Here is a 22,407-nt window from a genome sequence, read left to right as displayed (position 1 = left end):
GCCAGCTGGTTCTTACCCTGACAGTTAACCAACCTTTCAACACTCCCCACCCTCCCAACACTTACTAATGTCCACTAATGTTCTAAGAGAGTGAGAAACGTGTCTTGTTGATGCTGGAGAAACCTCTGCAGCAACATGAAGTAACTGCCACAGCAGTCTTAGTCAACAATAACTGCACTTCAAAGAAAAAGGACATCCCAAGTTCCTAAATTGGGTACCAAAAATTGTCAGGTGTTCAGTAACTATGGCTGGGATTCTGTCTCAGACCCCCTCGTCTACAGAGTAAGTCCATTACTCATCTTTCAGATTGATACTTATGAAAAATCAAATACAGCAAAAATCAGAGAAAGACCCATAGGCAAACTAAACACATATAGTGCTGGGTTTAGATGATGCACACTAAATTAGACTTGGACCTGCATCACTGAACATAAAAAACCCCTATTATTCAGTGAACCCATCAACTGTGTACACTGAATGAAGCAAGACTCCCATAGAAAAAAAAAAACCAGCACTTGATCATGTAATAATACACAAAGGAAAAAGGCAGAAGGCAGCTTTACATTAGCCACTTCCTAATTTGTGAATTAGTGTTTCATAATTTTTAAAAAGTGTTTTAATTTTACCTGGTAAAATGAAGGCATAATACTTTTTTTTTTTTTCCTTCTTCTTTTCTCCTTTTCTTTCTTCCATGTATACTAAGATTAAGTTGCTTTAGTTTTTGTTTGTTTCTTGTTTTTCACAAGAGGGGGTATTTCCCAGCCAGGTAACAAATGCTGGAAAAGGGAATACAGGCTGCACACAAAGAAATTACTAGAGGTTACACTGCATGAGAAAGCTGTAAAAACAGTGTTAAAGAAAAAAGAGAATTATTTTAACTGTACTGACTGCTTTATATTATATCCACATCTACTGCCAGCACAAAACCTGCATGTTATACAACATATTACAATGAATGAACTTCCCTGCTTTTCAAGTGAGACCTTTGTACCCCAGCCGTACCCTGATACGATGCATGCAAAAAGTTGCCCTCCAACTGAAGAAACATGCGTGATGCGAGCATCCGTACACATCAACCAACAAAGGATTTCATTCAAGTCTTTTATTATAGCTTGAATTTTTTCACTGCATTTAAAAATCTAAAAAAAATAAATATTTGTTTCACAGCTGCAAGTCACATATGCATTAACACCACAAAATCTGGAATTTAACCAGAGAAGGAAAGTCAAATCCGAAAGTGTCCAGCTAAGCACAATCGTCTCAGGGCAATTATACTAAAAATAAAATCTTAAGAAAAGGGGAGGGGGGTGTTAAAGAGTTATTTCAAATGCATTTATCTGGAAAAAAAGTGAAAATTCTATTAGAAACCATAAACTACGCTTTCAGCATTTAAAAATAAATGTTTAACCTCTTGACAACAGCAACAATTGTCTGGTACATCTTTTTCTTTTAAGCTGTATTCTTGACACATGGCTGCAGAGGTTTCAAATGATAAATTAACCTCTTTTATAACTGTGTCCACTTGGTTACAGAACCAGTCCTTAAAAATAAAAGTGTATTAAGTCATCTTGTCCATCCACATATTAAAAATGCCATCATATGCAGTTTTGTATTGGCACTGAGTGCTTAATGAATTGTACATTGTGAAGATGAATGTCTCTTAAACAATCACTTTAATTATTAAGGTTCTTAAAACAAACCAGAAAAATATATATCTTCAGAAATCAGAGTAGTCACTTTTTTTGTTAAAAGCCATAAAATAAGCTCATATTCAATTACAAGCAATAGAAACCATACTGCTATTGGAACATAATTATTTTATCACAAAAATTTATTATTTACAAAATGAAAAGTTATTTATCAGGGAAAAGTTAAATGTTCTTACTAAGTGATTTGAAAAACTTAAGCAAGTCTCTCATGCACTCACACGCCAAATTGTTTGCATAAGGTGAAATGTTAATTCATGTTAGTGAAACTTGACTCCCATTCACAATACTCTCCTTTTTATTATAAGATGGCAAAATCCACATGGTTCTGTACATGAAGGTATGTATTAAGACAGTTCCTCAATTTTGTAAATGTTTTTTGGCTCCCATGAATATCCGTACCACTGAACATTTTGCAAATAATCGGTTATATTATCAACTCCATCAGTTAATCCACTGAATTCACCACCACAAGAAAGACACAAAGAGTTAGTTTAATGATCCCACGTTACACAGAACTCTCATTTCTTAAGTTATACTAAACTGAAACCTTCATAGTGATCTATAGCCTGGATCAACTTAGATTTTAGAGTTTCTTTATCTGTGTATTTTGGCAGATCAAGAAGATTAAAGCAAGTGTGAGCTACTGGAAGATAACCTTCTCCACCTCCTGTTGGCTGGATGACTAGCTTGAGACACTTCATCCCAAGAATCGGAATACGATCACTGCCTGTCAGAAACACTGCCAAGAAAAAACAAACAAAGTCTTGAAAGTGGTTTAAGGCTAAAATTGTACATGTCATATATGCAGTTCTAATAATGGTTTGCATTTTTTAATTGTTCCAGCAGTGCTTAGCTTTTCACACTGAAGTTGTTCTGCTAAGTTTGAAACATAAGGAGTAATGACTTAACACGATCTCCAGCTTACACATATGAACTCTTCACTCTAACACAACTAAAGGAAAACATTTCATTTTAGCATATGAAACCAAACAGTCCTACAAAAGAAAAAAAAAAAACAGTACGAAATTCTTCATGCATCAGACTCATTTAAAATCCACTGGTTATCCCTTTAGTGAACATTTGCAAGCATCTTGTAAATACACACAATTAGTTTGTTCAATAAGAAATTTATCTGAATTGGAAACTAATCTATGATCTGTTCTAACAAAAGCTCTTTCACAGGAAGCTTCAATAATTTTGTTTTTCCCCTGTACATTACCGCTCATTGTAAATACATCAAGGTACTGATAATCAGTTTTAACTCCAGAATTCCATCTATGTACAATGAAAAAAATGGAGGATATGAACCTTATGTCAAAACACAGAAAAAAATTTACTAGTCATCAGATAAATGACACTAGCAGTTTAGGTTGTTGGGGTTTTTTAATGCTACTCTGGCCTACTGTGATCTTGTAACTACTCACCACCCAGAATTACTCAGGAAAACCCCAGCAAAACCAGAGACAAGCTCATAATCAACTACTTCTATTATTTTTTTTCTTCCAAATAAAGTTAATCACATCATTATAGACAAATACTTACGTGTGCCCTCTTATAGGAAGAGCCTGAAATCACAGTGACCCTGTTCAGTTAGCAACCTCTGCACAGCAGTTTTAAATACTTACACAAAAACTGTTTTTTCTTCTCCAGAGACAACTCATGAAAAACGTCCCAGAATATTTTAATGGTAGGATGGTCTGCCCAGTACTCTCCTTTGTATTCTGTGTTCTAAAATGAGCAGGAAGTTACATTATTGTTCATACATAGGACTAGCAGGATAATCTTGACCTTAAAGTACAATGAATGTGGTTTATGTTAAGGGATACTACAAGTGACATATTACTGTTTTCCTTGGTCAATTTTCTTCAGCTGTTCAGTTTAACTTCAAGTATAAGGACAGATGCATGTACTCCAAAGAATTTTCAATCCCAACGAAGTAGTGACAAAGTCTCACAGAGAGTTTTGGCAATCAAGAACATTTATTAACTGTGTTCAGTTTTGTTCAGCTTCCCCCTTCTAACATAATACATTGTATACAGCTGCCTTTTGGTTCTGTGGATTTTTTTTCATTTCTCTTCAAAGTCTGATTTCTTTCACAAATTCTATGGAAAAACTTTAAGCAGGAAGGTAAGTGACATTTTAGTGTCTTTGTTCACTGACATTTTAAAAAATGTTCCTCACTGATCCAGTCAACCCAATCATGGCTGGCAGTGATATTCATTAAAACAGAGCTCAAAAGGACACTTCAAGATTTTGCTTTTGCATCTTGAAATTAAAAATATATGAATCAAATAGCTAACTATGGTTCTTACCTTCTCCAATTCTTTCCAATCGTAATTTGTGTTCCCAATCACCATTGCCTGCAACTCGCTGGGTTGGAAGAGCTGAAGCACTTTACCTCCACACACTTTGTGGAAGCCTGCATGGAATGCACTGAATAAGGACGCCACAGATTTATTGAAGATGTAGTCCACATACGCATCTACAAAATCTTGCCTGTACAAGGAAGAAAAAAAAAATTAAGTTATTTATGTTAATTATTTCAGGCACTGTAATAATTTCTCTTGTTTGTACGCATTGAACTGGACTGAATGGCAACAAGCTTAAAGGCTTGAATGATATGCAAGTGTCCTGAAACCAACTAGTCAAACTTGCTGTTTTATTTTTTTAATTAAAAAAAAAAAAAAAAAGACTGTATTTGCACTAAAAATGCAAATCAACTTCAAATGGGCATTTGAGTGCTATACAGTAGAAAGATCACTGCAAAGAAGGTAGGATACTGAAAAACAGCCTGTTGTTATCTGTGTACAAGGAGTTCTCCTATCTTGTTGGAAACATCTTCCACAGCATTGAAGGGTAGAACTAAAATTTGTTGATGTTATACAGTATTTATGATTTTTTTTATTACCATTTTAATCAACCCTAGTTAACGCTGTTAGTTTTTACACTGGCAGAGTAACTTCAGTTCTAGGTTAGTTATCCTACCAACATACATTCTCTGTGGAAACCCACAGTAGCTGAACAACATCCACAGTATCTGAATAACATCAGCTGTAATTTAAAGAATCATCTAAACACATTTTAACGATACGTTTATTAAAGTTGCTGAACTGAAAATACTGGAGATGAGCAAAGTGATGAATCACACTCCTAGCATTCAACGAGATCCCCATTTTATGCACACTATGTAACTCGCAGGGAGGCAGGTAACATGCAATACTAACAAGGGAAGGAAAAGCTGTTCCAGAGAAAATTCATAGTAATAAACCAACTATCATTCTTATACTCTATGTTAATATTGTTTAAACTGAACTAAAGCATCATGGAATACTTGGATCTTGAGAAATAGGAATTCTTCATTGCTGCAAGACAACAGGTGACAACAGTGCAGCAAATATTCCATGGGCACTTTGAAATTTCTCTCCAAATACAACTCCAATTTGACTGTTATTTTGTGACAGAACACCAAACCACCACCAGAGAACTTCAAAGCTATCATGTTTAAGTATCACAAATCCTCAGCTCTGAGCCAAGGATTTTTAAAAAAAAAAAAAAGCGTGGCATGTATAGATGGTGATTGCAGTTGGTAATGGTAGGGTTAGTGAGGAGGATAAAAATCACTCCACCGTGGGAGGTACTGCCACTGCACACGGCTATGTACAGGTTTATGACACCCTTAGAATCTTCTATCACCACTCTACAACAGACATGGCTAATTACAGAAAGTGTTGCCCAAAACGTGTGCCCTCTCAGAACAGGCCTAGAGGTACGTTTTCTCCCTCGTTCCTACCATGCACAGCCCAGGTGCATTCTGCTCTCATGGAGTATGCTCTTTCCATTTGATTCTCCCTTTTCTCTGGGAGAAGTAAAAACACTGAGAACTCGTAAAGATTAATGAACAGTCAGGAATACAAGAGACAAATGGACGGAGACAGGAAAATGACAGTATTCTGCAAAAAGGGACAAAAGCACCACCAGATATATTCTGCCTATCCTCCAGGAGCAGAAAGGGAACAAAGGGTGGGAGAGCCTGCTTTTATAGATGGAAGTAACAGAATCCTTGACCAAGGGAAAAAACCCCACCCCTCACACAGTTTTCTGACAATAACACTAGATAAATTAATGTTATCTGCTCTACAAAGGGAAGACTTCTCTGAAATAATATTTCATATATGAAGAGTTGCCACATAATGGCATCTAGGTTGAAGTTTTCGTCATTACTCATTAAATTCCAATTATATATAACTTCCTGTAGAACCACAACCATTTTTAATATCATAAAACAAAGACCACGTAGCCAAAATTCCCCCTCCCTGGAAGTGTTCCAGACCAGGTTGGACAGGGCTTTGAGAAACCAGGTCTAGTGGAAGGTGACCCTGCCTGTGGCAGGGGTTGGGATTGGATGGTCTGTAAGGTCCCTCCCAACCCAAACCAGTCTACGGTATCTATGAAAATAGACCCTAAAGAGCTTCCAAATACTTTCAAGTTCAAAGTGAAGAAGTATTAAACAGCCTGAGTAAAATTAGAGAGCCTCTCCACAGCTGGCAAATCCTTAAATACAATAGCTATTTTAGCAATACACATGAGAACAGGTTGGAAGAACAACCAAAGTAGTTTTGCCTTCAACATTAGTGTAAGAGTTTAGCAAAGGCTATTTATAGCAGCCCAGTCACATTCCCAAGGCAGATACCAACACTGAACTACCCTGTAACCCACAAAACTCACCTATTTTGTTTGACTACAGGAATGTCAGCACCATTAGGAACAAGTTCTTTAATTTCTGTTGTACCAAAGTTTTCCACAGTGATCTATTGAAAACAAACAAAAATAGTGTAAATCTTTCTTACTGAGTAAAGTAATTCTTCCCACCACTGAGCTAACAGCATCGTGAACTGCACACACAGATACTAAAATTCACAGGAATCAGCAGCTGATAGTTTTGCTCAAACACTCCATCAGAGACAGTTATAATAGATGGTATGAGCCTGATACAAAATATTTCCAACACTATATAAAACTTACAGTAAAATTAAGACAAAATGCTTCTTCTATGTCATCCTCTGGATAGTCCAGTAACTGCTGCATTCCCCTACAAAGTAAGTTAAAGTACTTGTATCAGTGGAAAAAAAAGATTAACTTATTTTCCTGAAGTATTCTTTAAGCTTTGATAATTCAAGTTTAAAAAAAAAAAAAAAATCTTCCTACTTTATTAGCTCACTGACTTGCACCTTGTGCAGTGTTGGGAAATCTCAAACATTGTTTTGCCATTACTTGTAGTGTTATTTCCTTCTGACTGTCTCCAGGTGTGAAGAGAGCAGATTCAAATCCTAGTCTTTAGCTAAGGGATTCCCAAACCAGAGGTAGTAAGTACTTAATAACCACTGACAGACTCATACATTAGCTTGTTTGATTTCTCCTTGAATCTATGAAAACTTGAGCATTCACAACGCTGAGGCAATCGAACACCCACCTCCACTCGTCTGAACCTCCCACCTGCTAGTGCTATTCAAATCCCTACTCAAGGGCAGATACTTAGCATGTATTTGATCCTGAAATAAACAAAAACATTTCCTGGATGGACCAAATAAGCTGTTCAGAACTAAACTATGTTCACACTTAAGGTTATAAAATTAACGGCTAAAACTCAAAGTTTGAATTTCAAATATTATTTTACCCTAGAATCCTTGTAGGATAATAAGCCAGAAGACAAATACTAAAACCAAGCATTCAGAAGCAGGTATTTAGCAATAGCATGTATCCTTAGTCAAATGACATAATGGCTGCAAGTTACTCCTGAGCTGTTTATCCTGTTAGTGTGAAAATAACACATTTTTGTTATGTTCTTAAAGAAAAATGTTGAATTAAAAATTAATTCCTGGTAGCACTCATTTTTCTTTCTTGCTTACCTGCCAACATCTGGCATCAACTCTTTTAAGTCATCCAGGGATGGTTTCTTATTCAGTAACTTTTTGTACAATGCCAAAGGGAAATGAAGGTCTACAATAGTAAAATTATATATTGCTAGCCCACAGACAACACCAATCAAATGAAACAAGTCACTGTCTTCAAAGGTCTAAGAACAGAAAACAGACAAGATGGTTTAAAATAAAGAAGTTATTTTAATCTTGCAGAGTCCAGAAAAAAAGTGTACAGTGCAATATAATCTGAGTTTCATTTATATTTTCTTTAAATATGTATGCATCCGTAAGTACTGAGGAAAACAATAAAGTTTTAACCAGCTGAGAGAGACTAAATGCAAGGAAACAGAACTCTTTCTACATAACAAAAAAAAAGCTGAGGTAAAAAATATTTTGTGTTACTAGTGCTGCATACTGCTGAAGTACTGCATTAAGATTCTGGTTTTGTCAGCAACTTACCATTGCACTATTCAGTGCTTAAATCTGTCAATTTTTTAAAAAATATTTTTGGGAGGAGGAGGAGGGAGGAGCCCACTACTGACTCCCTTGGAGCTAATAGCCAAGGCTTAAAACACAACTTGTGAAAACATTCACATTCAGGTACTTGTGATACAGCCACCCTATTCAGTGTTTTTTTCTGAAGGAGAACTAACAAGTCAATAATCAAACTCTGGAGAAAGTATGAGTAGATGGCTACTGGTGAAATGGACCCATAAATGTGACTGAACACAGAAAGACCTGTTCAACGTGCCACTTCAAAAATTTTTCTCTGCCACCTTGATTTACTGATTCTACTCTTGGAATCAGTTTAACAGGAGAAAGTGCCAGCCAGAGTAAACTTGTCTGGGCTGGGGACAACTGGTAAGGATTAAGTGAGGAATGGGGAAAGAAGGAGGGAAAAGTTTTGATTGAACAATGACAAAAATAAACATTTTTTGAGAATATTAACTTCAGCTTCTCCTCTTGAAATAAAATCACCACAAACTACTATGTTCATACATTATTTGTATCAATATTTTCAGTTAAAAGAAAATTAATGACTATAGATCGCACCCTACCTTATCAGAGAACCAGATCAGCCTGGACTCTTCATAATACCTGAACATTCCGTATTTGGGATCTAGCAACTCCCTCATGATGAGCAAAAAAAATTCTTTGCGAACACCTCCAGCATCAACAGCTTCTTCCCCTACAAAAATAACCTGAAACACACAAATCAATTAGCACTGAATTAAAAACAGATTATGAAACAAGACTTGTCCAAAACCATTCTCAATCACATGCCAGTGAAGGATGCTTTGAGCAATGTGTGCTGATAATACCTTGAGTGGCTTCTTGTAGTCTACGTTCTTGGTTTTCCTTAGAACTTCCACAGCATCTCCTACAATATTGTCTCTCCGTACCATTAATATCAGGCATGGGTTGACAGATTCAAATACTGGCAGAAAGAGAGAAGACAAATTCTGCCTGTGAGCCTGATCAACAGCCATCTGGAAAAAACAACCCAAAGTGAAAGTGTCAGTAGGTAACGTAAGATTCCTGTCAACATTGAATTTCCATCAGTCTTATCTTAAAAAGTGCAGAAGACATGAATGGGAATAGCTATTGTCAGAGCTACTGAATTTGTCCCCAAATTCTTCATATTTCTTTTATGTCAGGAAATACTTCATCTCAGGAAATACTTTTCCTTTACCCATTAGACTAACCAATGCTAATATTCAGGGAAGTCTTAAAATACAGTTTTTGACATTCCAGTCAAAATACTTTGGATAACAAAAGGAAACAAGAAAATACTGCACTTCATCTAATGAAAAGTGAGTTATTTTAACATAAATTGGGCATAAAAACATCCATTAAAAACTAATTCACAGAATTTGTTCACCTATTTCATTTGTATTATAATTTGTGTATTACAAATATTAAAAAACAAAATACTACTGCTAATGTTCTGAAGATGACATAAATCTCTTGAAAGTTTAAGACTCTAGTATTGTTAACAGAAACATTCAGTGTGAACATTTCCCTGAATTTGTCAAATATTCATATTGACTGTGTATATACATTATTAACGGCATACGAAACCATGTTTATTATGCACTACAAAAGCAAGCTAGTATTTTTCTACACAAACCCACTACTTGAGCATGACATCTCTTCCATTTAATTTCAGACTCAGAACAGTAATTTTTATGTTAAAAATTATAAACAAGGCGGGGGGGGGGGGGGGGGGGCTCCTACTGCTGTTAACTTTTGCAGTAGCCTCCCTTCATTCTTTCTTTCCTTTTTTTAAGAATATGATTTATTATACCCTTACAGCAACTGAACAGGTATGGAATATATGTATTAAAAAAAATCCAAACGTTGAACAAAAGTATAGCTCATCACATCACACTGGTTTCAGTTCTACCTAGAGAATCATGCAAACACAAGATCCTCTCAGTTACTTCAGGGTTGTCTAGTGTATCTATCTCTAGACAAGAGATATGAGTCAGGTCAAGATACAGAATTGTTTTGTATCAAGTACCTAATTTCTAGGAAAGTCTCTAGTTAAAACAGAAGTGAACAAATTAGAGTAACACATAATTGTATTTAACAGCAAGAGAGCCAAAAACTACTGCAAACTGCAAGATCAGGAAACTACTCCCACTGTCCCAAGCAGATGCTGAATTTTCAAGATAAGCTGCTTTTCCACCGCCCTCCAGACACTGAACAGACTTCAAGAGTTTAGCAACATTTTGAAGGTGGTACGACAGGTGAAATGTGAAATGAGGTGTGCACTAGATACTCTCATGGTGCCAACACGTTGCCTCTCTGAAACTACCAATTTTAACAGCAGCAAGAGCTCCTAAGTTCCACCAAGGTAAAAAATTAAAAGTAACTGTAGCTGGCTGCTGCCTCCAACAAGACAGACTGACTGCCAGCTCTGGGCTCCACACACGTATCCTTTAAAGTCTGCTCATATGGGAGGTGGAGTTGGTTTTTGGTTGGGGATGGTGGTTGAGATTTTTTGTTTTGTTGGGGTTTTTCTATATACCTGTACTATGGGTTGTGAACACCTCCAAAAAGCCATCTCATGAATGGAAAAAAGTTCCTTAGAAATTTATGCAATTATTAAACAATCTAATTTCAATGAGATCCCAAACCCACAAACCACCAGCTTCTATCATGTACATACCCTGAGATTAAAACTAGACCCCTCATTCTTATGGATAAGAGATCACTGTTTTGGATTTTTTTTTTTAAACAAACAAGCAAACAAAAACAGAACCAAAGAAAACAACAAAAAAAAACCCTGAAAACCTCACAAAACAGCAGCAACCCCTCCAACTAACTAGCTAAGTAGAGACTTAATTTCCATAACATTTAAATGTTATAAATTATATATTTTTTTATTTTATAGAGATATACATAAAAGTTACATGACATTTAAAACTGAGACTCTTACCTGCATCTGTATGACTGCATCTGTTTGTAGGAGAGTTGTCTTTGCCTGGGCATCAAATACAAATGGATATGTGCAAATTGTAACAGGAATATCTGTTAACTAGAATTAAAGGAACAATGTCATATCTCTGCTTATTTAAAAACCACGGTCGTGGTTAAAGAAGCCACTGCAATAGTATTCATTTAATAAACCTATTTTATTGGAAAGAGAAAACAATTTTTACTCATCATCAATGCAGGACCAAAAGCATCTTAGGAAAATTAAGTGGACTTTCAATTGTTTAGTACTTCAACAAAAAAAAAATACAAACCAAACCAAAAAGCCAAACCAAAAATAAACAAAACACACACAAACACCACTCTCGCTTAGCACATTTTGATGTCAGAATTTGTTACAGCTAGTGGATATCGAAGTAGTCCTTGTTTTCAAATGCCGCTCTGAATTTGGAATACGAAGAATTACATATATTTGCCCCACAAAACCCTGTTCAGATTACAGCCATGTTAATATAAAGCTTCACTCTCAATAGAACACATCAGACAACCCTTGACATTCATATTTCTGATTTCCTTACATTCTGCAAAAGAAATCAGATTGCAACCAATCTTACCTCAGTTAATCCATGGTTGACATCCTATGACAGCATTTGCACAAAGGTAGCAATAATTAAGATGAAAAAGCAGCATTAGTGTCTGCATTAATTATTCACCTCTGACGTAGAATTAAAAATATTTATTTACAGCTTACCCCCCCCAAAAGAATTCTAATTAATCTACCAAATACAACCATGCTTTTCAACACCCTATGTATGTCTTTAAAAAAAGGACTGTTAAAGTATCCCATTTTCTTTGATGTAAAAAAAATTATGCATTTTAAATGTTTACTTCCATACTCTAATAATTGACATTTCCTTTTACCTATGCATTTTCATTCTCAAATGACTACAGCGTATCAAATTAAATGCAAAACATTTTGAATGAGTAAAAATTTAAAAATACAATATACCACTTTATTGTAAAGTCTCAAGAATCATTTGGGTCTATGATAAGGTATGATAGGAGAAAAAAAATTGATTGCTAAAATTTGAGACAATACATACGGCTGGGACTGTGGGGAGAGTTTCACAACAAGCTAGACCAACTTTGCTAAGAAACTAAGTTATCCAGCTGGTGCTACGTTACCCTCCTTACCCTTTGCTGAAAGCTAAGTTTATTTCCACCTAGCCAGCAGAAAACAGAAAAAGAATAAAAGGTAAAACTAATAGATTTTTGACTATATATATGACACTTAGAAGTCAAATATGTAGACATCCATGGCTCACAGCAAGTGACAGCCAGAATACTGTGCTCTCTATCTGTATCCCTATTTCCTACAGGAAACATCAGATTTGAGTATCACATTCATCACAGACTTAAGCAATTTTGTACTCCTACTGTATCTACCGTTATTTATTCCTAATTCAAACGGGTTTTCTCAACTCCTTAATGCAGTATCTCAATAACACCTCTTCAAATCTATCGTTCATGAGTGGGGAAAAACTGAAGGTACAAAATAATCTTTCCACTGTTGAAAGAGTAAGAGCTTTTTCTTCCAAGTTTCTCTCTGAGAATGAATACTTCCAAGATTCTCTTTTCTTCTACATTTTTCCCCTCCATATTTTAGTTAAGGAACTGAGCAAACAGTTTAACCTCAAGTTAAGACAACAAAAATTACACAAATTAGCAAAAGAAATTTTGATTCATTATTACTGATTCAATAGGCAAGTAGGGTTTCTTATTGTTTTAAAAGCAAGAACACAGGAAGCTAGTGGATATGAAGGCAGGAAAAGGCCATTAAAACCATTTATGAAGGAGATCTGACTAAGGCCACCGAATTTCTCTCAGTCCTACAATAAATCAAAATAACTTTTTCTCTCATCTTGAAACTGCACAAATGCATGACTAAATAATGATGATTAAAGGGAAATTCAGTAGCTAGTATTTTCTCAGTAACATCAAGCTACTGCTCAATCTTCCAATTTATTTAACAAATGGAGTTTAAGACTTGCATTACAATACAATTTTTCAGCTTTCATTTTCACATATTCACTATTTTCTTCTCTGATTAGGACATAAGCAATTTGGGTATGTTTACATCCATTTAAAGCATAGTTGCAAAGGTCATCATCTTTTAAATTCCAACACTTTTGTACCCCTCACTGGCATATCCTTCTCTGCTCCAAATATACGACCTATCTCTAATTCCAAGGCCTGACAATGCTTATCCCTAGCTTCTACATTTCATTTAGTATACCACCCCTCTTAGCTACCAACACCAGCTGACATCACACCCCAGTTATTTTTTCAGACAAGCTTGGCTGAAACAAATGTCTGTCATGACTGCCAATACTGACTCATTATTTCTTTACACTCCCCAATCTCCCTGCTGTTGTTATTCTACATTGCAGTTTTAATTCTTTGGTAAACAGCATCACTTGTTTTGTATTCATAAAATACAGCAAAAGTAGGCCTCCCATGTTCAGGACCCTCCAGGTACTACTGCAAAAAAAATTAAATTTAGGTGGCTAGAAAAAGCATATTAACTTACTCAATATTCTTTCAAAGCGTAAGTCAAAGAACTGTGCAGCAAAATCCTATTCAACCCACTAATTCTCTGCACAGTCATTACTTTACTCCCACTTACCCCTCTTCTGTTTACAGATGCAGGAATTCATTATCTCAGTTCTTGCTGAGGACTATTCAAAGTAGTTATGTTAGTTATTATCTCAATTTTAGTTATCTGTCCCCTTTAATTCCCTATTATGCTTCTACACTTAGTTTTCCAAAACAGTTTCAGCTTTCTCATTAACTACCTATCTTGTATAGCAATTCAGGTTATTCTGGATGTTTTCTCAGCATGAATTACCGCTTCCTAACGTTTTTGACATGGCAAGTCTCAAGTGACAGCATTCTAAGTCACTTTTTAATTGATGGATTAAAAATGCTGGACAGTGTCAATCCTAAAATGATACCCTACAAGGAGCACACCTGTTTAACAATTCTTCCTCAGCTAGTACCTAACGTGAGTGTTCAGCATCAGCGATGTGTTAAGATAATTTTATGAAAAGAAAGTGCCCATATTTAGAGAATCTACAGGCTTCTCTAAAGGGATAAAATCAAAACAAAACATGGGGGGAAAGAGACTCACAAAAAAATCCCAAATAAAAACCAGCACAACTTACCATTCCAAATACTTGCTGCTGGACCCAGCTGACATAGTCATTTCTGATATCTATCAAATCTTGTATCTCGTGAATGTAAAATCTGTCATACTGTATCACTTGTCCTCTTTCATTTACCTAAGGAAGCACAATTTACTTTTCATTAGCACTTTGTGTAACAGTTTTCAAAAGCACATTTTCCATGTTTTTCAAGCATTCAGTACATCAGTCACAGATACCCACCTACAAAAAAAAAAAATATCTAGAAAAACAACAGTGCCTACAAGAATGCAAAAAACAGTGTTAAAGGCATGGATACACAGATTACTCAGAATCCCAAAAGTGCAAAGAAAAATAAGATTAAGTGAGCATACAGCATCGCACAATACAGTGCTACCACTCTGAAACATCATACGATCTCAAAGGAACACTGATGAATATACATATTCATGTATACAATGGAACGAATACTTGTTCCTGTTTTCGCACAAGTTTGAGAACTGATTTAAGAATTCTATTCTTAATTACAGTATGAATACTACCTCTGTTACCTGTGACCAGAGGAGCAGTTTCTATTTTAAAACATTAAGCTTAGAAAAAAAGAGAGATGTGGAAGAATAACCTTATATAAAGGCTTGTCTTCTACAGTATAACTTTAATCTAGAAGGATCCATATTTTCGTAACACGCACTTCTTTTCCCAAGGACTGTTAAGCACCATTAACTGCCAAAATAGCAAGATCCCCAATTCTGTCTTTATAACCAGATAATCTAAGCCTACTTTTCCCAAATATCTTCCCTACCATCCCCATAACTCCAAACCACCAGATACTAAATCCATGAAATACCCCAGATACACTGCCCCATTTTTTTCCTATTACTTCAAGCCACACCAACTTAAGACTGTACCAATATAAACAGTTGGGCAGCAAGGTAGGTCTAAATTTAACTATTTCTACAATGTAGCTACATATTGACCCAGTCAAAGTTGGGTTTCAAAAAAAAAAAAAAAACAAACCAAACCATAATTTAGGAGAGCCACATTACAATTCTACAATTAGCCACGAGACTTTAAGATTTTAAGACCAACTTCAGTTATTAAGATTTATTGGCTACTGCAAGCCTGAGCAGTGACAGAAATTCTAAAGGCAGCAGAATAAGAATTTATTATATACCAACAGCTTTCCATATGAGAATCTGTAATGGACGTCTTAGGCTTCTAATACAAGAAACTTACTAAACGGTTGTACTCTCAGCTTAATTTGATCATCTCCATAAAGAATAACAGTTGAGCAAACCACTGCATACAAATTCCAGCTTCCAAAGCAGAAATCTGTTCCATTCCTGCTGACAGCTTGAGGAGGAGGGCTGTTACGTACAGCACACAAAGGTTCAATTTAGACACCGGTGCCCATTTTGCTAGACTGTACAAATACAGTACTTGACCAGCACCTTAAGGCATGCCTAAAACACCCTTTCAGCATATAAACACAAAATGCCATGGGACTACAATAAACTAGAAGGGAAAAAATTAGGGGGTAGGTGGGGAAACCTCAGCAGCAATTAGATAATGCACTCTGATGTTTGGTTACGGTTTGGTTACTCCAAATGATTTGGGCTATTTTTGTTCAAAGTTCACAAATTCATTAGTTTTAATGAATTAAGTTACAACACTAACAAATGAAATAAAAATCATGAAATAAATGTTTGGTAAAACTGTGCAGATATTTCCTGTTCAAAATACAGCTTGCTCTTATCTTCCATTTGTGATCTTATTTGCTATCATTTCAAGCTTAGGAGGCAATTCTTTCCAACATACCCTCACAGATCCAACTGACTGGGTCAGTTTGTGTTCCCAAGAAAACAGATAATTCCATCACCATCTCAGATTGGAATCCAGAATTCCAATGGTTCATAGGTCCAGATGGAACAACTACAGATCTCTGTAGATGCAAGTCTAAGCATTTAAAACTCTTTAGTAACTTAACTTCTTTTAACAACTACACAGCACACAGACGCTGACAAAAACAAACAATAAGTAACTGGTGAAAATTGATGTAAACATACTCTATGCAGTATTTCCAGAACTCTGAAAGCTGTGTGTAGAAAATTGGTAAGTATTCTCCTTTCAGAAGCTGGAATGCCAATCTTGCACAACTTCAAAAGGTGGACTACTACATCCTTGTAGAGTTCCACTATCTTGAGGAACAACGGAGGTTCAAGTACTGACCACCAATTTTCTGTCAAAAAATGGTAAGCACATAAACTTAGTATTTGCCACTACAACATTATGCTATCATTTTAACAAAAAAAACATGTTTTGCTAGAAAGCATACTGGTCAGTTAGGAAAGACACTAAAAAAAAAGAAGTTTAACACAGCAAGAGCAGTGCTGTCTTTTAAACAGCAAACTCCTCTTTGTATAAATAATGAAACCTCTCCTCAAATGCTCTATCGTTACACACCAACTCTTTAAATTGTCTGTTCATCCGGATTACATGACAGTGTCACAAAGTAATATCTGACATAAAACCCGAAAGCTGAAACCATGACTTTAAGCAAACAATCCTGAGAGCAACGGAAAGTGATGGAAAGGACCTACAGTTCAACGAAATTCTCATTTTGCTTTTCTTTACTCTCACCAAAAATTACCAAAAACACAAGAGGTGGGTTAGAAAGCAAAAAATTGAGTACCCTCTCAAAAAGATACCAATTATAAAGGAAATATTCTGGAATCTCAATTCCTTAAGCTGAATTTGAGGTGACAGGAGTCACAGTAAGAATGTGTAAGGAAGTGGAGTTAAAAGAAAATAGAGCTATTCTCAGCTATGTATTTGAAGACCACATCTTAGGATCAGTGAGAAAACATGAACTGCTCAGAAGTAACTGAACAGGTGTTGTATTCAAAACAAAGACAATTTAACATCTGCTCTGAACCACTTCTGTAAATTGCTTAGAGCTTGTTAGCTGCCTGACCACATAATTTTCACTTTAAAGGGTGAAGACACGTATCAAATATGCTGAAGTACACAGTTTAATTCCTCCCAAATGGAATCAGTGCAAAAATTACAGTACCAGATGAATTCATGTGGATGGCCGGTTAACCCACCCAGAAGCAAGAGAATAGGTGTTTTCTTACACATCAAGCTATGTTAACCCTTAACTTTCTCACTGAGGAATTCTATCAGACTGTAAATACACAGCAGGTGTTGCTGAGACCATCTTCACTAGTGGAATTTCTATACATTTTCATCTGGAGATCCTTAGTTTTAACAGTAAAGAATTCAGTTTCTTACCAAGAACTTTCAGAGGAGCTTTTTCTAGGTTCAGAATAGCTGTTCCAAAAGGAATAGCTAATGTTGTGAAATTGTTTGCATCACTCATCAGTGGGCATTCTGGTAGAGTGAGATACAGCCTCAAAGCTTCAACGTCTGGTAAGGAGCTGGTCAATTTGGGAATAAGGTTCTTTTCCAAACTAGCTGCCACCTACAGCACATCATAAAATTCCATTTATTTTAAAACAATTGTGAATTTAAACAAATGCCCACCTAGATAAAAAAATAATCTAGAAAACAATCATCAGGAGTTTAGACTATTATATATTTAGAAAAACCCCCAGTATATTAGGTATTAAAATACAATACACTAATGTGTTACCTAATTGTCACAATACAATCCAGTTTTACATATTTGCAGTCGATATATTACTGAGTAAAGAAAGTTATTAAAAGGGTCAAAGCAAGCATAAACAAGAGTATTTCTGGATAGGTGTAATGCAGAAAGATAATCCCAAACATAAGGAAAATATGCAGCACAAACCTGTTGAGATATATGAGTGTGGTCAGGTTGTATAAGCTTGTGAAATAGTAGTCTAGCAGCATTCATATCAACCCCTGAGAATCTAGTGCTAGTTTTGTAATGATCATCATTGCTGCAGAAAGAAGAAATATATATTGAAAAAGACTGAATGCTGTATTCTCAGCAACTCAAGAATTTTTTTCTACTTTGAGTTTCTAGCCCTACTAAGGAATTAAAATATGAGATTGCAGTATCAGACTTCCATTTCCCATATGACCTTCGAAGCAACTGAAAAAAAAAAATCTCCTCTAACTGCAAGACAATCACATAAAAGCGCTATGATCTAAATCAGCCTGTGCAATATATCCCCCTTGAGTTACATACAACCTGTGGCTGAGAAGTCATGAGTTTTGGTGGCTTACACAGCAGCAGCCAAGCAGCACACACTTCTCAAAGACTGGCAGGAGACCTGCTGCATTGGGGCCAGCTGACAAACCACATGGCACCAAAGGAGCTAGAAATTTAAACTGCGGGTATCAGAGTAACAGTAAGATAAGGAAATACTGGGAAAGTCTTACAGTTGAAACACGAGACACTAGGAAGGTAGCCACCATTAATTCTGTTCACAGGAATACTTGTTAGTAAGACTGACCACTCACCTCAAAGCCAAAAAGCTCCCATTCAGGCACCCAGCTGAGGAGAATGTTCCATCAATTTCACTGAAATTGTTCATATGAAGTAAGTTAGTTACATTTATTTCGTTTTCTTTTTACAGCATTTGCAATTTTTTTTTAAAAAAAAGTACTTAATCCCTAATAAATTCCATTGTAGAAAGGACAGGACTTTAGTATGACGAAACAGCATAGATAAAACCTTCATTCAAGACTCAGTGCTTAAGACAGCTCAAATCAAAGCAAGTCTTGTAATTTATTCTTAATTTATTTGCATCCTCCTTTATTAAAGTAGAAGCAATATTTTGAGTTGTTCTCATATTCCTTCGCATGTACTGTTATTTTTCAGTGTGCAACTAGATGCTTAATCTTGTATAGTCATCTAAAATGTGACAGATGACAGACCAAAGGATTTAAACTACTTGACAAACATGACAATGAAAGCACAGCAAAAGCTCTGCACATAATAAAACCAGTCATTAAAAATAACCTTGCTATGTATATACAAAACCCCATTCATGCCCAATTCATAAGTAAAATTTTGAAAGACAACTTCTTTCCTCAACATCACTCACTTAGCTATCTCTACAGGAAGTCTTCCAGATGGGAAAGTCAGCAATCTTTGAATAAACGTTTCATTCACAGTCCAGATCTGCTTCAAAAAGTCAGGATACCTAAAATCATCTGGTGGCACCATGTTCTAAATTTTAAAGAAAGCGTAAAGAATCAGGCACACAAAATTGCTTTCCAGAAAAAAAATACCAATCCTGTGGTTGAGCTCTTTATCTTTTCATTGACTGACAATTTGCCTACCCTGACTATTACTGTGAAATAAATCCAAAGATAAATTTACAGTATTCTAGCAGTTCTACATTCACTATGAAAGCAGAGCATACACTAAAAACACCTAGACAAGTCTGTTAATTCACATCACAGCTTACTTAATGGTAAACTCCCTCAACACACAGTACTTTTCTACATGATGAGCACTAAACAAGCTTTAGACAAGAGAAGCAAGCATCTCTTCCGCCGAGTCACTATGAGCAGTTTAGCTCACTGCCAAGCTGTGAGTGTACAGAAAAGGAGCCATTCAATTTTTTGGATAGCTGCTTTCCCACACCACTCCCATCAGACTCCTCCGAGAATGAATCATGTTTCTCTGAATGTTTACTGCATCATCAGATGAGCTGCATTTTGATGTTCTGCTCATACCAAACGAATTCCAGTAAGATTTCCAATACTAAAGAGGAACAGAATCAAGATCGTCCTGTCAACTGCACCAAAAATAAGGTTAAACTAGTAAAAGGAAACCTATTTCTCCCAAGGGTGCGGTCTGACAGCATAGCTGACTCACTATAATGATGACTAGCTGCTGTCAAACATCAGTACTTCTGATCCCATCCTACAGGATCAGGATGAGAAACGCTCGTGCCGTTTCTCTTGTGTCCAGCTGCAGTATCCTTTAAACCCACAGTGAAACAACTCAGGAAACTGAGCTGCCCAAAAACAAACTCAAGAAAACAGATTTTGGTATGAGACCCCTTAACTGGCAAGGACACACAAATCCCAGGAGTACAGTAGTTGCATAACTTCGAAAGAATTCAATACAAATTACCAAACTAAATGGGATACTCTTGCAGCATCAAAGTTCATCTGTTGCTAATGCTTTCTGTACAGAACAAGCCACAATAACTGCATTGTCTCCAGTTCACCTCAGTTAAGTCAGCCAGAATCCACTTCAGTAATTATGAAAATTGCATGTGAGAAAGTTTATAAGAAAGGAGTTTTAATAGAGAAGTATTAAGCCTGTATTATCAGTAATTTTTCCAGTCTACACCTGCTAAGCAAGCTTCTGTCAAACACAGCAATAGCTACAACTCAATCAGAATTCAGAAAAAAATCCCCAAACTACAGAAATTGTTAATTCTGTACAACCAGAACAGGCTGTGGGAGCAAAAGGTTGCTGCAAGCCTGACCTGTACTCGGTTTTCCTTGACAACAGACACATTTCCCAGTAAAATCTGTTTTCCTTCATGTCCAAAATAGTCTTCACCCCACATACTCAACTCTTGAGGTTTCATTAATGCCTATGGTCTAGTATCTGCTGGGCTATACTGGAAACAAGTCCCATATATCTTCACCTTGTTTTTTCCTCCCAACTCATCCTCTAATTGCACTTCCTTTCCCTCACACTCCCACACGGCCAGTTTTACTTTAACGTCCTTCCAGACTTATTTTCCATACTAGAATTTAAACAGATCAATTCCTGTCCTTTCAAAACTTAAGTTTTCAGACTAGCATAAAACTATCACATAACAAACTATGTCACCACCTATAACTTTTAGCAAAAAGCTCCATTTGTCTCCTCATCATTGTGATATGCTAAAATGGCTATAGAGCAGAGGACAGCAAAGCTGCAGTCAGGAGTTAGAGGAGGACTGGGAAAGGGTGAAGAGCAAAAATATCCTGTAATGTTTTCCTTAATAAAAGGAAAAGAAGTGCACGCACCCATCAGTTAGGAGAAAAGCTTATGCCAAAAAGCCTCAAGCTTACTGACAGCTAACACTCAGTTACTGGATCCAAGTCCTCTAATTGCTAAACTGACTTAGTGTCTTGTGCTTCCATACTGCTGTAATAAACTTTACAATGTAGTCATGAACCTTCAACATGAAAATCTTCTAAAAAGCATCAAAAACCCTAAAATTTGACAGGCTTTAGAACCAAAGGATATTTAATTTGTTACCTGTGGATAAAAGTAGTGTGCAAAACTTTGGTCCCCACCAGAGAAAATTCTCTTTACACAATAACACTCCTCACTGTCTGCAATAGGAAGGAAAAAACAGTCAACTGTGAAAACATGAATTTGAGAAACGATTAAAACACTGCAGTCGGAAGAAGAAGAAAAAGGTTCCTTCATTGCATAACCATGCTGCAGCAGATCTTTGCAATACAATAGTTAAGACTGTCTTTAACAGAGGTAAAGGATAACAGCTCTAAGCTTTAGCTCTAGTGCTAACAAAGGACCTAACCCCACAGCACCAACAAGCGTGTATTTCCTACAGCAGAAATGGATGTTAAGGAATAGAGCACAGGGAAAACAAACTGTTTGGAATAAAGTGATTATAGCCCATATTTAGTTTCAATCTCAACATCTGTAAGACACTATAAAGGAACAGGAATCCAAGAAGTAAATATGCCAGATGTTGCTTACCTGTGGTTATCGGGCATTGAGCACTATATGGAAGCCAGTTTCCTTTTACAGTGAAGGGACTTTTCCTATTACTGGTTGTTCCTGTACCTAATTGCCCATTACCTCCGAGTCCAAAAGAATAAATTCTTCCAGATGAAGGGACAAACGCAGTAGTGTGCTGCCTAGGGCAAACGAAATTCAGTAACAAAAACCTAAGCATTTGTGCAGGCCAGCCTAAGAACTGTGTTAAACAGTATGTTAAAGGTCCTGGAGTATCAAACACTCCACTGCTCTATGAGCAATGCACTGCCACTGACAATGCTCCCTTTACACTCCAATAGGCAATATTCCAGTTTAATGGAAAAGGTCACAGAATGGAGTTGCCAGGTTCTACCTCGAACCCCTGTTTAGCCCCAGTCTGACCTTTAGAGAATACATCTAGACATTCAGAAATCTAAAGTTTCTACCAGATTGGCTGC

The 22,407-nt window shown here is 36.3% G+C and overlaps 1 protein-coding gene across 4 annotated transcripts in view; it reads right to left on the bottom strand.

The window, feature by feature from the left end:
• Positions 1 to 1,087: 1,087 nt before the first annotated feature.
• The window catches only part of HERC4 (HECT and RLD domain containing E3 ubiquitin protein ligase 4), a 37,011-nt gene continuing 15,691 nt past the window's right edge, over positions 1,088 to 22,407 (bottom strand). For 3 of the 4 annotated variants that reach the window (XM_074924224.1, XM_074924223.1, XM_074924225.1), the window contains 18 exons: positions 21,950 to 22,110; positions 21,482 to 21,558; positions 19,314 to 19,438; positions 18,727 to 18,786; positions 18,089 to 18,200; positions 17,566 to 17,755; positions 16,338 to 16,510; positions 14,293 to 14,409; positions 11,683 to 11,706; positions 11,073 to 11,171; positions 8,950 to 9,117; positions 8,686 to 8,829; positions 7,616 to 7,782; positions 6,732 to 6,798; positions 6,435 to 6,517; positions 4,022 to 4,205; positions 3,335 to 3,437; positions 1,088 to 2,448 (listed from right to left, as the gene is read on the bottom strand). In XM_074924224.1, the coding sequence (XP_074780325.1) occupies positions 2,240 to 2,448; positions 3,335 to 3,437; positions 4,022 to 4,205; positions 6,435 to 6,517; positions 6,732 to 6,798; positions 7,616 to 7,782; positions 8,686 to 8,829; positions 8,950 to 9,117; positions 11,073 to 11,171; positions 11,683 to 11,706; positions 14,293 to 14,409; positions 16,338 to 16,510; positions 17,566 to 17,755; positions 18,089 to 18,200; positions 18,727 to 18,786; positions 19,314 to 19,438; positions 21,482 to 21,558; positions 21,950 to 22,110 (2,263 nt within the window). In that variant the 3' untranslated portion in view covers positions 1,088 to 2,239. The remainder of the gene's footprint in view (positions 2,449 to 3,334; positions 3,438 to 4,021; positions 4,206 to 6,434; positions 6,518 to 6,731; positions 6,799 to 7,615; positions 7,783 to 8,685; positions 8,830 to 8,949; positions 9,118 to 11,072; positions 11,172 to 11,682; positions 11,707 to 14,292; positions 14,410 to 16,337; positions 16,511 to 17,565; positions 17,756 to 18,088; positions 18,201 to 18,726; positions 18,787 to 19,313; positions 19,439 to 21,481; positions 21,559 to 21,949; positions 22,111 to 22,407) is intronic. The other variant, XM_074924226.1, reaches the window with a different exon arrangement.

Source organism: Athene noctua, chromosome 21, assembly GCF_965140245.1.
Source record: "Athene noctua chromosome 21, bAthNoc1.hap1.1, whole genome shotgun sequence".
Taxonomy (NCBI): domain Eukaryota; kingdom Metazoa; phylum Chordata; class Aves; order Strigiformes; family Strigidae; genus Athene; species Athene noctua.
Note: the sequence above shows the minus strand (reverse complement) of the source record. Positions and strands in the feature narration are given on the sequence as shown.